The sequence below is a fragment of the Leucopleurus acutus genome (assembly GCF_964270905.1).
Source record: "Leucopleurus acutus genome assembly, chromosome: 20".
In the NCBI taxonomy this organism is placed as follows: Eukaryota; Metazoa; Chordata; class Mammalia; order Artiodactyla; family Delphinidae; genus Leucopleurus; species Leucopleurus acutus.
In genome coordinates this window covers 45,947,193-45,962,906 of record NC_139162.1, presented here as the reverse complement: position 1 = coordinate 45,962,906, position 15,714 = coordinate 45,947,193, and the positions used below count along the sequence as shown (strand labels likewise).

General features: G+C 52.0%; 1 protein-coding gene across 2 annotated transcripts in view; it reads right to left on the bottom strand.

Moving 5' to 3' along the window:
* Positions 1–15,714, bottom strand: part of RYR1 (ryanodine receptor 1) — a gene marked incomplete at its 5' end in the record, with an annotated part of 117,456 nt that overhangs the window by 86,781 nt on the left and 14,961 nt on the right. For both annotated transcript variants that reach the window (XM_082862840.1, XM_082862841.1), the window contains 14 exons: positions 2,105–2,313; positions 2,488–2,662; positions 3,692–3,894; positions 4,720–5,027; positions 5,838–5,921; positions 6,654–6,757; positions 6,984–7,088; positions 8,894–9,110; positions 10,074–10,266; positions 10,786–11,027; positions 11,497–11,630; positions 12,457–12,575; positions 12,660–12,755; positions 12,838–12,973. In XM_082862840.1, coding sequence (XP_082718966.1) covers positions 2,105–2,313; positions 2,488–2,662; positions 3,692–3,894; positions 4,720–5,027; positions 5,838–5,921; positions 6,654–6,757; positions 6,984–7,088; positions 8,894–9,110; positions 10,074–10,266; positions 10,786–11,027; positions 11,497–11,630; positions 12,457–12,575; positions 12,660–12,755; positions 12,838–12,973 — 2,325 coding nt within the window. The remainder of the gene's footprint in view (positions 1–2,104; positions 2,314–2,487; positions 2,663–3,691; positions 3,895–4,719; positions 5,028–5,837; positions 5,922–6,653; positions 6,758–6,983; positions 7,089–8,893; positions 9,111–10,073; positions 10,267–10,785; positions 11,028–11,496; positions 11,631–12,456; positions 12,576–12,659; positions 12,756–12,837; positions 12,974–15,714) is intronic.

Below are 15,714 nucleotides of genomic sequence, written 5' to 3'. Positions count from 1 at the left end.
GGGCAGGAGCTGAGAGAGGGACAGGTGCCCGGCCTGTGCGCTCCAAAGGCAGACTCTCAAGTTTTCTGGAGACTCCATTAACAACTGGAGCAGTTCCCTTTCTTTGATGCCCCACCTCAAGGACCAATTGCCAAGAGAGACCTCTGTGCTCCTCACCAGCCAGTGAATTCACCCCAAAACTGTGCAACCAAGACTGTCTGCAGGGTCGTTTTCTCCCCTCTCTCCCATCTCTCTTCTAAATCCTGTTCTGCCTCTGCTCCTTGGCAAGCCTACTGACCATCTCCTTCCTGTGGTAAGTATGCAAAGTAACTGAATGTCTGATTATTCGTTCACAGTTAACGCCCTTCTGACTTAGCACATCACAGGTTAGCTTTGCCCATTCTTGAACTTTCTGTGAATGGGATCCTACAGTATGTGCTCTTTTGCGTCCGGCTTCTTTCATTCAACATCATGCCTGAGAGACTGATCCACGTGGTTGTGGGTAGGTTAGTTTATTCATTCTCACTGCTGCCTAGCATGCTGTTCTTTGGGTTGAGAACACCATCTGGCAGTGGCAGGGATTGGGAGGTTCACGTCTTCCCCACCATCCTCTCCCACTCCAGGCACCTCTCTGATCTTAGTGCTCCCACTCTCGCCTCCTCCAATCCACTGTCAATAGAGACCTTTCCAAAACTCAGATCTAGACTGGACATTCCCTTGTTTAAAACCCTTCCATTTTTACCTAGCCTTAAAATGCCTTCCCACAAATTATTTATTAATTATAAAGACAAAAATAGTAACTTGATGGTGGAGAAACTTGGCAGACTCCACCATAACCAAACACTCAAAGTTAATGTAAGCAGTAATAAGACATAATGACATGATGTGCTGCCCTGATATTCTGCATCAAGAAGAACACAACCTCTTTGCTATGGTATTCGTGCCAAATACACGAGGAATATTCTGCAAAATAACTGGTCTGTACTCTTCAAAAATGTCAGCATCATGACAGACAAACACTCAGAAATATTCTACATTGAAGACTAAAGAGACATAACAACTAACTGCAACGTGTAACTGCGGATTGGATTTTGGACCAGAAAAATAAGAAGAGACATCATTGCCACGATTAACAAAATTTGAATATGGGTTGTAAATTAGGTAACAGTACGTATCAATGTAAAATTCCCTGATTTTCATAACTGCAGCTCTGTAAGAGCACAGCCTGTTCTGAAGAAATGCACGTTGAAATATTTAGGGATAAAGAGGCACGATGTCTCCAACTTCCCTAAATAATTCAGAAAAGAGAAAGAGAGAGAATGTGAGAGAGAGGGAGATCTGAACGATGCCTAGGATGGGAAAACTGAGGCTCAGGAGGAGACAGTCACAGGCCCAGGTCATACAGCAGGTAAAAGGTCAACTCCAGGTCTGATTCTAAAGTACCAGCTGAAGCTTAGCCACGTGGAATTCAAGTTCTTCCCAGGTTGAGAAAAAGACTATATCACTTTATTGTCACAATCTGACCCTGAGTTTAACCTTGGGAAAGAAAGGTACTAGGGTCTAAAAATTAGGATACCAGATTAATGAAGAGTTACTAAAAATAAATAAACCCATGGGAATTCCCTGGCAGTCCAGTGGTTAGCACTCCTTGCTCTCACTGCCAAGGACCCGGGTTCAATGCCTGGTTGGGGAACTAAGATCCCACAAGCTTACTGCCGTGCTTTGTGGCCGGCAATAAATAAATAAACAAACAAACCCCCAAAATACCACCACAGATAACAGTTAGTAAGGAAGGTGCCGAAATGTACCCAGTGATTTATATTTCTTTAAACCTTGTTGTAGGATTAGATAGTTATAAGGGCTGGAAATGTCCACTGGGGTCACTTAATCCAGCTTCTCTTTTTTCCCTTCCCCCATTTTGTAGGCACGGTACCTGGAGCCCAGAAAGGTGTAGTTTGCCAAGGTTACACCCTACAAGGCAGCCCTGGGAGCCCATGATCCTGACACCCACTTCGACACGGTTTGTGGGCTAACAAAGAAGCCAGAGAGAAGCTTGGGGAAGAGAACTGTGGGGAGAATGAGGTTTGGAAGCAGATCAGAGCGTGCGGAGGGGGTCAGTCCTCACCTCATAGTGGGGATGCTCAGGGGGCGTGGCCTGAAACTGGGGAAGGCTTTTGCTGAACCAGGTAGTGACCGGGCGCTGCATGTTGATGGCAAATGGCTCAAAACCTTCCTGGAGGCCACAGATGGTAAAGAACCGCAGGGAGCTCACATCCTGGCCCAGGTTCAGGTGACCCACCTGGCCAGGTCCCAAGCTGCAGACGGGCAGGAAGCCTAGTGGGAGGGGATAGATGGGCAGGGGTGAGGATAGATGGGCAGGGCAGGGGCAGCCATGGGGAAGGAGGTACTGTGGAAAGAAGGGATGGAAGAGCGGGGGGCTGGAGGGGACAGCGTAGGGTCAGGTGAGATGGAAGAAAACCAGAAAGGGGCCACAAGGCCAGCCCTCACCATCCCCAATCTCAATATCCCGGAAGGCTGTTTCAGAGCCTGAATCGGACATGAGGACCTCGCCGTTGAGGGTGAAGATAATGGTGTTCTCTGTGAGGTCGATCATGCAGCCCACGACATCACCTGACTGCCAGGGACGCCCAAACGGTTCACTGCCCAAGTGCCAGCGCTGACCCTGTGAGGGGGCAACGGGAGACGTGGTGCAGGAGAGACACACAGAGGAACAGGGAGATACAGAAGCAAGGGGAGACGTGGTGCAGGACAGACACACAGAGGGACGGGGAGATACAGAAGCAACGGGAGACATGGTGCAGGAGAGACACACAGAGGAACGGGGAGACACAGAAGCAACGGGAGATGCAAAGATACAAGTGCCAGGTCCAGGGCATGTGGGACAGAAGAGGGCTCACCCCCACGGTGGCCCCCATCTTACCCCACGTTTGCATCCATGATCCTCAAAGGATAAGCTTTCATGCTTTCCCCTCTCACTAATCTCTGTATCTCATCCCTTCTGCCTGGGTTCTCTATTGTTTCCATGACTGGGGCTGGGGTTATACAGACCACCAAAGTGCTAGTGGAGGGTTGGGGACAGCAGCAAGTAGAGGGATGGAAAGGAAAAACTAACCTGTCAATGTCCCCCATACGGACCCAAATATACACATATGCCCCCAGAATAGATAAATGGATAATGAGATGGATGGATAGGAAGCAGGGTATATGGCTGGATGGAAGAACGAAATGAAAGCTGAGAGTCTACCTGGGTTGATGCAGGGAGGGAAGAAAGTGTAGACAGACACATAGGTAGATGGATGGGTGGATGGATAAATAGATGATGTACTTATGCATTAAATTATTGGATAGATGAATGGATAAATGAAATCACAAATTGACTAAACAGGTGAATTGCGGAACTAACAACTACATGAATAGATGGCAACGTGGATGACTAAATGATTCTTTGGACAGATGAGAAGGATGGATGAATGGACAGACAGATGGTTGGATAGAGAGATGGATGATGGATGGACATATGCGTGGGCAGAGAGAGGGAAGGATACATGGAAGAATGGGTAGATGAGTGGGTGGGAAGGTAGAGTCAGAGATGGGCGGACAGAGTGAGGCACAGGTAGAGGCAGGGCTGGAGTGTATGAGCTGTGGGAAGGACCACAGAGTCCGGCAGGGTGGAGCCCAGGGAGCTACCCACGCGGTGCCCATTGAAGACATAGGCCAGCTCATCAGCTCCCAGCTCCACGTCAGGCCGCAGCTCAGGCCTCGCCCAGCCCACTCGCATCTCGCCGGTGGTGACTGCCTCAAACTCGAAGTACCAGCGGCCGCTCTGCACCACATAGGATTTCTCTGCCCTGAAGATGCGCACCCGGTCCCAGCGAGACTGGCTCTCCACCAGACCTACAAATGGGGCCAGGCAGAGTCAGAGAGGCTGGGTTGGTGGCAGAGACCAGGAAAGGTAAGGGCCTTTGGGGGGCTGGGAGGAAAGGGACAATTCTTGGTGTTAGGGAAGAACTGGGGAATCTCAGAGCAGTCACAGAGAGGCAGGAGGGACCTACTGAGACTTCTCCTCCATCCCTTTGCAGTCAGAGCTTCACAGAGGAACTAGTGACAGAGGCATGGAGGAAGAAAGTCGGGTCAGTCACGGTCCTGGTCTGGGGTGAAGGGTCAAAATTAAGGTCAATGGTAAGAATCAAGGGTTGAGAGTAAGATCAGGAAGAGAGAGTCAGGGTCAGAGAGGGGATAGAAATTGCGGCTGGGGTCAGGGGTTAAGAAATTGAAAGTTGAGGACCACAGTCAGGGTTGGGGGTTGAGGCTGGGATTGGGGGCTCAGTGATAGGTCAGGAGTCAAGTTAGGAGTAGGGATTAGAGGCTCTTTAAGTCCTTGGTTGGGTGGCTTCATGTTATAGCTATAGTCCAGAGGTTAGGAGATAGGGGTCGTAGCTGGGGGTCAGGAATTGGAGTCAGGGTCAGGGTTAGCGCTCACTGGTTCCTGGTCTGGCTGTTCAGTGTTGTAGCCGTAGCCCAGGCAGGGCTTGAGTCAGGTCAAGGTCAGTGGTCAAGATCAGGTTCAGGGTCAGGGACAGAGTGTCAGGGCTGGGGGGAGAGGGTCAGTGCTGTAGATGTAGCCCATTGAGAGGCGAGTTGGGTCAGAGATCAGGAGTCAAGGGCCGGGGTTGGGGTCAGGGTAGGAGTCAGGGTCAGGGGCCTGTGGTCAGCACTCACTGGGCTCCTGGTCGGGCGGCTCAATGTTGTAGCCGTAGCCCAGCAGGGTGCGCACGGCCTGGCAGAGGCTGTCCCGGTTGCTGCGCTTGGTGGCCTCGTCCAGCAGGCGGTAGGGCACAAGGCGAGGGTTCCGGCGTGCAGGGATGTCCTGCACAGAGCTGTAGGTCCAGCCCTGGGCCACTCGGTCTCGTGCCCACACATTGTGTCCGTTCTCCGCCAGCCGGTCCACCAGCATCGTCTGCGCGGGCGTCAGCCTCACGTGGCTCAGGTCCAGAGGCGCCGGCTTGTACCCATTGCTCATCATGTACCTGCGGGCGTGGCGGGGTTCGGTGGGACAAGACCCTCACCTCCACTTCTAGGCTCTGTGCTATGGGCTCCCTGACTTCTGACCCTTGTCCTTCGCATTCCATGATCTTTAGCCTTGCGCTTTGAAATTTCTGACCTTTGGTCTCTGACACCAGGGTTCTATGACTCCCTTAAATAAGCTTTGATATACTCGACTTCTGACCCCAGGATCCTGTGACCGTAGCAAGGGCTTTGACTTCACTGACCTCTGGCCTCTGTGACCCCTTCATCTTGATTTTGGGAGCCTCATTTCTCACGCTGGAACTCTCTGACCCCTCACTTCTAACTTTGAGGCTCCTTACCTCTGATCCCAGGACCCTATCATTCCAAACTCCTGGCTTTGGAGTCCTTGACCTTTGAACCTTGGCATCTATCCCCAGGACCTCTGATCTCTCATCTATAATTTTAAGATCCCTTACTTACAACTCTAACAATTTCTCACCTCTTTCCATTGACCCCTGACCTCTAACTCAGAGATATTACCTCTGTTCTCTCATTTTCCCGGACTCCATGGCAGACCCTGACCCTGGGTCCGACTCACTCCTACTCTCACTCTGGAATGCCTAACTCCGCATTCCTGACACCTCCCCAGGACACTCACCACTGACTCCAGAGCCCCGACCCCTGGTCCTATGACCTCCACCCTAACCCACAGCCCCTTGGTTTCTGACCTCAGCCTCCTCCCACCGGCCCTCAATTGCTCCAGCCCTCACCACGGCATCCCTGGCCCCCTACTCTCCTCCCCAGGTAGGGCCCGGGCTGCCCACACTCACGTCTTGGGGAGTTTTGTCTTCTTCAGGTTGTCTTCCGCCTTCTCGTCCGCCATGCCCACGTGGCAGCCCAGCGCCAGCAGGGTCCTGGGGCGGGGGGTGGGGGCAGGGGGACAGGGTCACCCCATGTGGCTCCCCTGCCGCTGGTGTCCTCTCCCCCCAGCCCAGCTCCCCTCATCCCCCAGCCCCTGTCAGCTCTGTCTCTGGGTCACTAGCTCTCTCCACCTCTCTTGTTCTGGTTTTCTGGGTGTCTGTCCCGTCTCTCTTGGTCTCGGCGTCTGTGTCTCTCTGGCTCCTGACTCTCCCTGTTTCTCTGTCGCTGTATCTCTTTGACTGTGCTTGTCCTTTCCTGTCTGCTTCTTTCCTTGTCTCTTTCTCTCTCTTTCACTTGCTGAGCATCTCTTTTTTTTTTTTTTTTTTTTTTTTTTTTTGGTACGCGGGCCTCTCACTGTTGTGGCCTCTCCCCGTTGCGGAGCACAGGCTCCGGACGCGCAGGCTCAGAGGCCATGGCTCACGGGCCCAGCCGCTCCGCGGCACGTGGGATCCTCCCGGACCGGGGCACGAACCCGTGTCCCCTGCATCGGCAGGCGGACTCCCAACCACTGCGCCACCAGGGAAGCCCTGAGCATCTCTCTTTATGCCTCTGTCTCTTACTTGTCCCCTGTCAGTTTCAGCCTCACAATCCCAGTCTCCCCCTCTCTCTCTGCCTCCCTTTTGTCTCTCTCTGTCTCTCTCAGTCTCGGTCTTGCTCCCCCTGTCTCTCCTTGCCCCCCGCCCAGCGGTCAGGCCCGGGCCCCTGCTCCCTGGTCCGCCCCTCACTTGAGCGTCTCCCCCGACATCTGCAGGTTGTAATTCCTCTCGGGCTCCGGCAGGCTGTGGAAGTCCACGAGACACGGGTGCAGCCTCTTATTGTCATCCCGAACCTGGAGAAACTCCAGAGTCAACTCCTCGGTTCCCCTTCCCTCCCCAGGACTCCCAGACTGTGACCCCTGGCCTCCCTGACCCGTTCTGCCACCCAAGGAGCCCCTGGTGTCCCAAAGTCGCTTCCCCCAGCCCCCAGCCCCTCCCAGTTAGTGAGCAGTTGTCACTCCACCACAGCCAGCCTAGCCTCTCCCCACCCCCTCCCCGCGCTGCAGGCAGCCCCCTCACCGGGCCGTAGGTCCAGCCCTGCTCAATGCGAGTCAGCGCCCAGAGTTCATGGATGTTCTCCGCCAGTTTCTCCCGAATACCCTCCAGATGGGGAGGCAGGACAATCTGGGGGCAGGTGACATTTGTGAGGTCCCTGCATCCCCTCCAGTCTGCGTCGTGACCCCTCTTCCCAAGAACACGTGCGAGCCCTGAGCAGCTCCCCAGAGAGCTTTGACCGTTCCTACTGCCGAGCCTTGCTCCCCATCACCTCACCCTGCCTCCAGGGTTGACGTCCAGCTGCGTAAGGACTTAGCATCCTCAGAATTAAGGAACTATCTGGGAATGGGTCTGTCTCCCCCTGTGGACTGGGAGCTCCGTGAAGGCAGGGCTGGGGCTGTCTCTGTCTCCAGCATTTTCCCAGCCCTGTCCAGCCCAGAAGGGGATGCTCGTGAAATGTTTGCTGAATGAATGGAGGAGTCTCTTTCCTTCTCTGTGCGATGAGAATCAGAACAATATTAACTCATGACACTTACTTTATAAGGGTTCAGTGAAATCATTTACATAAACTACTAAATGCTATATGCAGTGGACCCTCAAACAATGCGAGCTTGAACTGCGCGGATTTTTTTTCAGTAAACATACACCGTACCTGTATTTTCATTTTACAGATCTTTCAATTAACTAAGTGTGGGGGAAAGCTTGTGTTTGATTAGAGATCACAAGATGCGGAATCAGAAGAACCAGGGCTTGAGTCCTGATTCTATCCCAACTATTTTAGCTTCCTGCCCTAGGGTGTGTCATTTACCAATTCCTTTGTTTTTAAGACAGAGAGAGCAGTGGTGGGACTTGCAACTGTGCCCCTAACCCTCCCACATAGTTTCTATAAATGCGTGGCACACGGTAGGTGCCTAGTCATATTTAGATTGTTGGTGTTCTGCAGGCAGAGATAATAATGGTTGGACCAGGGTGGGATGTGGGGGGAGAAGGGATTGGGAGAGGTGGAGTGGACAACCCCTGAGGCTGCCAGGTGGGTGGGGGAGGGGAAGGGAGCCATCCAGGAGGAGGCCCAGGGCTCTGGCCTGGCTACAGGGGGATGGCAAGTTCACCCCTGCAATAACATTACTACTACCAATAATGACAGTAACTCTACTGAGTACTTACTATTTCCTCAGGACCATGCTAAGCACTTCACATATATTAATTCATCTAACCTTCACAACAATGCTAGAGGGAGGTTCTCTCGTTCCCCCGTTTTCCTCACAGGTGAGGGAACTGAGGCACAGAGAAGTGAAGCCGCATGCCCACGGTGACATGCTGAAAGTCAAACCCTTGTGATCAACCTCTTAAACAGGACTTATATTCCCTCCTATAGGGACATGCCTGGAGGAAAGGTGGGGAGCTCAGATTGGGATAGGCGGAGTGAGAGAGGTGTGGAATAGAAAAGATGCCCAACAAATTGTGGTGGATAAGATCACAGGCTTTGCGATCAGATTTCCTGGGCTCAAATGCTGTGTGACGTGCACAGGCTGCTTAACCTCTCTGGGCCTCACTTTCCTCAGCTGTATATTGGGGGCAATAATAGTCCTTTTTAGGGAATTCCCTGGCGGTCCAGTGACTAGGACTCCGTGCTTTCACTGCTGAGGGCCCAGGTTCAATCCCTGGTCGGGGAGCTAAGATCCCACTAGGCACTCGGAGCAGCAAATAAATACTTTTTAAAAATTAAATAAATAAATAATAGTCTTTTTTTAGGGGACTATACTGAGGACTCCCTGAAACCGAGATTCTGCCTTGAGAGAATCCTTTGCCTCCTCTCTGCCTCAGATTCCCCACCTGTTAAACAACAGTGTCCCCAGCTTCCAGCTCAGCTCCCCATCTCCCTGGCTCCTAAGGGAGTTTGTCTCTCCAGGAAACCCTTGCAGAGCAGGCAGTACCTGGACAGTGTCCACAGGGCAGGGCACAAAGTCGGTGTGTGAGAGGCAGCGGCTGGGGCCCACCAGGTGGGGCCCCCGAGGCCCTTCCCGCCGATACTCCTTGATGGGCTCCAGATGGAGTCGCTCTCGCGGGAGCACAGCCTCATGACAAGGGGCATAGCCAGGCGGAGGGAGGAACTTGAATTCGCCATGGCGGCCACCAAGGAGGAACCGCACCCTAGGTGGGAGAGTGGGGGTCACTAGTGAGGGCAGTGTACAGAGGAGAGTCTGTACTCAGTGGGGGGAAGGGAGCAATCTTGGGATCAGTGGACGGTTCTGGGGAGACCTGAGGTCACTGGACAGTCATAGGGTCATGGAGGTCATTTAGGAGTCAGGAAACTCTAAGGTTAAAGAAAATGCTGGAGGTCAATAGGAATCTTTGGAAAACCAAAAAAGGAAAGTGGGGGTCAGGTCACTGGGGAGTTAATCCAAGGTCATGGGAAAGTCCTTTGGAGAAGGTCCTGGATCAACAGAACATCTAGAGATAACAGAAGGTTTGGCGGAGACCAAGAGGAAGGTCACTTGGAAGTCACTGAGAGTCTGGTGTAACCTTGAGAAAATCATAATCGCCACTGAAATGGTGAGTAAGTCATTCACAGAGGTTGGGGTCACTGGGAAAAGATTGGGCTACTGAGAGGTCTTTGAAATAACTGTGGTCGTTGAGAGGTCACTGGGAAATTATAGAGCTATTAGAATATCGTTAGGAGATGCTGGGGTCATTGGGAAGTTAAGAGCATGGAGTCATTGGGAGGCTTTGTGGTCATTGGAAGATCACTGTCAGATTCTGGAATCATCTAGAGGTCACTGGAATGGCACAGAATCATTGGGAGAGTCAGAGGTCATCTGGGAGGTCACTGGAAGAAACTTAATAATCATTAGAAGGTCATTGTGAAATTTGGGGGACACTTGGAGATTGGGGTGAAGCTGACGTCATTGGGAGGGTCTGGGTCATTGGGAGGACACTGAGAGTGTCTGGGATCATGTAGAGGTCACCGGGACCTTCGTGTAGAGGTCTGGCCCGTCAGTCCTGAGAGAAGGCTGCTGGGTCCTGGCCCCATAGAAGGCCATGGCGTGCTTGCAGAAGCTGTCTCAGGACAGTCCCAGGTCTGGGGACTGGCTGGGGGCTGGGGCAAGTCCTTACTTGACACCAGCTGAGAAGCTGACAACGGGGAAGAAGAGCCCATCAAGGTTGAAGGCCTCGAAGACACCCTGCACAGGACAGCCATTGATGCGGAAGGAGATGGACGGCACGCTGAGGTCCAGGCAGCAGCTGACCACGTCCTCGGGGGCCAGGAGGTGCTGCCCTGGGGAAGTCACCAGGCGTGGCACGTGTCCTGCACCAGGATCACCAGGGAGAAGTCAGAGGTCCAATGGAACCAATGGTCTCAAGAGACAAGGGCAGGTATTAGAGGATCCTATAGGGTTTGGACCCTAGCAACTCTAAGGTCAAGTGTTCCTGAGAGATTAGAGGCAGAAGTCAAGTTTCCCCTGAGGTTAGGTTCCTGAGAGGTGTGGGGGTCAAAGATTAAAGTCATCTTTGAGTTAGGATACTGTAAAACCTTTGGGGGCGTAAGTCAAAGATCAGAGATCATAATAATCGGGGCAGTTCTCTGGGCTCTCTAGGGTCAGAGATCTGACATCCTCTGGGGTCAGAGCTCCGGAGGCTATGAAGAAACAGGTTCGAGCCCAGATTCTGAAAGCTCTAGGGTTAGGGTCTTGGGAAATGAGGAGTAAGGGGTCAAAGTTAGCCTGTTTGGGGGTCAGGACCCCAAGAACCCCAAGGCATGTGGTGAGAGCCTAGAAACCCTGGGTCAATGGTCAGGGTTGAGGGTCCCCTAGAAGGGTCCAGGTACCTGTCCAGAGATGTAGCCCATCAAATCCGTAGGAATAGAGGTCATCGCCGACCCCGTTGCCGCCCCAGCCCTCGCCGCCCCCAGGGTACGGGCTGTAGCCCTCAGTGAGGGCCCAGCCCACCCGCAGGTGGGTGGCCTGAGCTGTCAGGAATGGAGCCACCTCGTCCACCATCACCTCAAAGTACCATTTGAGGTACTGCGTGGAGCCCTCTGCTCGGCCCACAAAAATGTTGGGGCGGATGCTGTAGGAGAGACAGGACAGGAGAGGAGGATGAAGGAGAGATGGCGAGGAGACCCAGGCTAGTGCGGGGTGGGAGAGGAAGGGAGAAAGACAAAGATATACATACACAAGAAAAACAGAAAAGCAGAGACACAGAAACAGAGAGAGAAAGCAGAGACAGAGACGGACAGAGAGGCATCAAAGGACAGAGAAGAGAGAGATGGGAGAGAGACCAGGAAAAAGAGATGGAGGAGAAATAGAGACAGACAGATGAAGACAAAAAGAGCAAACACAGAAAGAAAGAGGGAGGAAGAGACAGAGGCAGAAATGGAGCAGGGAAAGAGGACAGAGGAATGAGAAGCCAGGGATGAGCTGGGGACAGCTGTGGGGACTGGGAGATGGAGGAAGGCCCATCCACCTGGGTGTGGAGTCTGAGTCAGGGAGGGGATTGCGAGGTTCTGAGTTCTGGGGTCAGGGGTTAGGGGCCAGACCTGGTGACAAAGTTGATGAGGTTTGTCTGCAGCAGAAGCTCGCGGCCAGGGAGCAAGTTCTCAGTAATGAGATCTTGGTTGGAGCGCACGGCCACGCCATTGCACACACACAGGGAACACAGCACGTCCAGCACCTGGAGGTCAAGGTCAGAGGTCAGGGTGTGAGGGCACCTGGGCGGGGGGTGGGGTGGGGTGGGGGTTGTCCATGGAAGACCCAGAGCGGGAAACCAGAAGGATGATATGCCAGGATGGGAGATAGAGCTTTTGACTGAGAAGAGGGGGTGGAAGTGGGAGGTCAGGGGTCACAGAGAGAGATCGGAGCCAAAGAGGAACATCAGGCAAGAGGCGGGGGCCGTATGAGCTGGGATAAGACATCAGCAGTGTAAGAAAAGAGAGACTGAGGGATTCCCTGGCGGACCAGCGGTAAGGACTCTGAGCTTCCCTGGGTTCGATCGTTGGTTGGGGAACTAAGATCCCGCAAGCCACGTGGCTTGGCCAAAAAAAAAAAAAAAAAAGACAGGGTAAGAGGTCAGAAGTCAGTGGGAAGAGTGCAAGGGTCGGTCAGGGAGAGAGCACAGGGATAAAGATGAGGTTTAGATCAGTGGAGGTTGCAAACTTGCGTCTTCAGGGGCCAGGTAGATAATGTAAATATGTGAAGTGGTTAGAAACAATTCAGTGGGAACCAGCAGCACTTGGGGCAAACTGGAGAGTGTATATGCAGCCCCCCTAAAGGCTACAAAACTAGAAATTGAAAAAATACTTCAAAGAGCTAATGAAGCACATCTGTGGCCCAGAACCCATTGAAGAACCATGAGTTTGAGACCTTTGTGTTGAGATGGAAGCTTGTGGTAGAGGAGTCCAGGTAAGAGATAAGATGGGGAAATGGGGGCAATTCGAGGGCCATGGGGAAAGGTCAGGTTCAGCATTCAGGGGATAAGAGGTCAGGGATGAGAGCCCAACCTTGTGGTTCCTCCCGTGCTTGTCCAGGAGGGAGATGATGGACTTGATGTGGTTCTCCTGGATGATGTTCAGGACCTCGGGGCTCTCAATCAGGACACAGTACAGCACCTCCAGGATCCCTGCACAGGGATCAGAGAGAGGTGAAGCGGCTGCAGCCCTCCGGTCCCCGCAAGTCCCCATCCCCTCCGCCTGGGTTCTCCTACCTGAGGAGGCCTCCAGCCGATCCAGCTTGCTGACCAGCCAATCCAGGTTGTTGGAGAAGAGGGCACAGTTGGCACGATTGCCACGGATCAGAGAGGCTGAGGGTGGAGAGAGGGGTCAGACTCAGTAGGACTGGGAACCTGGGGTGCTCTAGGGGGAGTCGAGTCCGAGGCCCCTCACCCAGGATTTCATAGAGCAGGTTCACAATCTCTTTCCAGGACTCGGCTGCCTCCTCCCCGGCAAATTCGGCAAAGTGGGCAGCAGTGGTGTAAACATTTAGGCGGTCGATGCAGTTCAGGACCAGGGAGAGCATCCCCTGGGGTAGAGAAAAGAGGGGGTTTCATCACAGGAATCCCAGGCCCTCCCTTCCTTGCCTTTCTTGGACTTGCTAATTCATATTCTTTCAACACCTAGTGACTGGGTGTCCCCAGATCGAAACCAGAGCCATCTGTGTGCACCTGCACCCCCAACTCCCTTCTTTCCTCCTCGGCTCTCCAGACCTGGCCTTGTCGCACTCTGCCTCTGTCCCCAGCATAATACATCCCTATTAACATCCGGACTGAATCTGTGTTTCTCCTTCCAGTATTTTCTTTCCTTCCTTTCCACCTCCAAGGACCCTACTGCTGGTCCCATTTGGCCCAGCTCACTTTCCACACCAACCATCAGAGAGATTTTTGCCTTCTGTCTCTTTCTTCTTTTAAAAAACATTTTAACCTTTTGTCTTCTTTTATTTTGAATTATAACAGACATACAGAAAAGCACATAAAACATATACGGTCTAGGGCTTCCCTGGTGGCGCAGTGGTTGAGAGTCTGCCTGCCGATGGAGGGGACATGGGTTCGTGCCCCGGTCTGGGAAGATCCCACATGTTGTGGAGCAGCTGGGCCGCTGAGCCTGCGCGTCCGGAGCCTGCGCTCCGCAACGGGAGAGGCCACGGCAGTGAGAGGCGTGTGTACCGCAAAACAAAAAACAATAAAACATATACAGTCTATTCTTGCTTTTCGTAGTAGTTAGGTTCTGTAAAGTCGCCGTGAGCACTGAGTGAATCCTGAGAACCAAGGCTCCCAGGGGAAACACAGGGGCCTTCTCTGAGTCTCTGAGCACCACATTTTCATCAATCAATCAATACACACTCTCGTTTTATGTGCGTTTCTGTTTAAAGACACTAATTTAATGGATGTTGTTGATGCATTAACATTAAACTCACAACCAACAGCACTGTGACTCGCGCTTCGGTGAAGCTTTTCTTTAACACATATTTTCTCAGTAAGGCACATCACAGCCTTCTTGCACTTAGGAACAGTAGACAGCGCTTCGCCACTGTGCTTAGGGGCCATTTTAATCAGTGAAATGAACAAAAAGCACAAAAATGTGAAAAGCGTGGCACTAAATACACCACAAAGAGGACACTTGCTTACAGGTGACAGTTGAAATAACAAGGCAAATCGTCGCCTTGTTCAACCTCAGCTGGCAAACGCAACATCAAGTGACTTAAATTTTTTGCCTCTCTGCACATGGCCACAAATGACTACAAATATTCTGCAAGCATCGATCTGGAGGTTACAAATAAATTTTAGCAAGTAGGCATATTTGCAAATAAAGAATCTGGAGATAATAAAGATCAAATGCATATGGCTTAACAAATAAATATGAAAGAACACTTGTGTACCCATGACCCAGGTCAAGAAAGAGAGCATTGCTAGCCTCCCAGAAGTCACCTCGATGCCCCTCCTGTTACACAACCCTCTCTGACTTTTATGGAAATCCTTTCCTTGTTTTTCTGTTTTTACTACCTATGCATGCATTCATAAACAGTCTAGTAAAATTCTGCCTGTTTTTGAACTTGAGATGTACAGTAAGTATTCTTTTGCACATGGATTCTTTTGCTCAACATTACTTTAAAAAAAAATTTTTTTTTTCTATTTATTTATTTGGCCGCACTGAGCGGCTTGCAGGATCTCAGTTCCCCGACTAGGGATCGAACCGAGACCTTGGCAGCGAAAGCGCCGAGTCCCAACCACTTGACCACCAGGGAATTCTCTCAATATTACGCTTTAAGGTTAAGGGCATTGTTTCATGGGGTTGTCATTTGCTCATTTTCATTGCTGAGTAGTGTCCATAGCCATCATACGGATATGCCACATTTGTGGATTCATTCCAGTGGTGGTGGACAACTGGGCTGCTATGATAATTGTTGTATCTATATCCTGGGCCCGTAGTAAGAGATGCAGTGCATCGTGGTAGAGAGCACAGCCAGTTGGAGTCACACACAGTGGCTCTGCCCCTAACTCATTGTGACTTTCGAAGACCTAACCCTTCTGTGGCTCCCAAACCGCAAGTCCTCACCATGGCCTGGCCTTTGTCACCTCTCTGTGCTCATCTCCTCCCACTCCTCCCCTAGCTCACCACCCAGTTCCAGTCATCCCGGCCTCCTCACTATTCTGGAAGCTGCCAGGCACACTCCCACTTCATGGTCCGTGTACTTGCTCTGTCTCCTCTCTGTCCCTCCCTCAGGTGTACACATGGCTGCCTCTCTTCATTCATGTGACCCTCCCTGACTACTGTATTTTAAACTGCAACAACCCCAGCACTCCCTACCGCTGCCCTTTTTTTAATATTTATTTATTTGGCTGCGTAGGGTCTTAGTTGCGGGACCTAGCTGCAGGATCTTTGTTGCAGCATGCAGGATCTTTCGTTGTGGCACGTGGGCTTCTCTCCAGTTGTGGCACGCGGGCTCCAGAGCGCACAGGCTCAGTAGTTACGGCACGTGGGCTCTAGAGCGCACAGGCTTAGTTGCCCCGCAGCATGTGGGATCTCAGTTCCCCCACCAGGGATCGAACCCGCGTCCCCTGCTTTGGAAGGTGGATTCTTAACCACTGGACCACCAGGGAAGTCCCTGCCCTGCTTTGTTTTTCTCCTTATCATCATCTAATACACCACATAAGCGTCCTATTTTATTGCTCATTTATCCTCCCGCCCCACGCTAACTCCACAAGGACAGGGATTTTTGTCTATTTTCTTGACAGCTATATCCCCCCTGGTATATTTGTTCAGCAA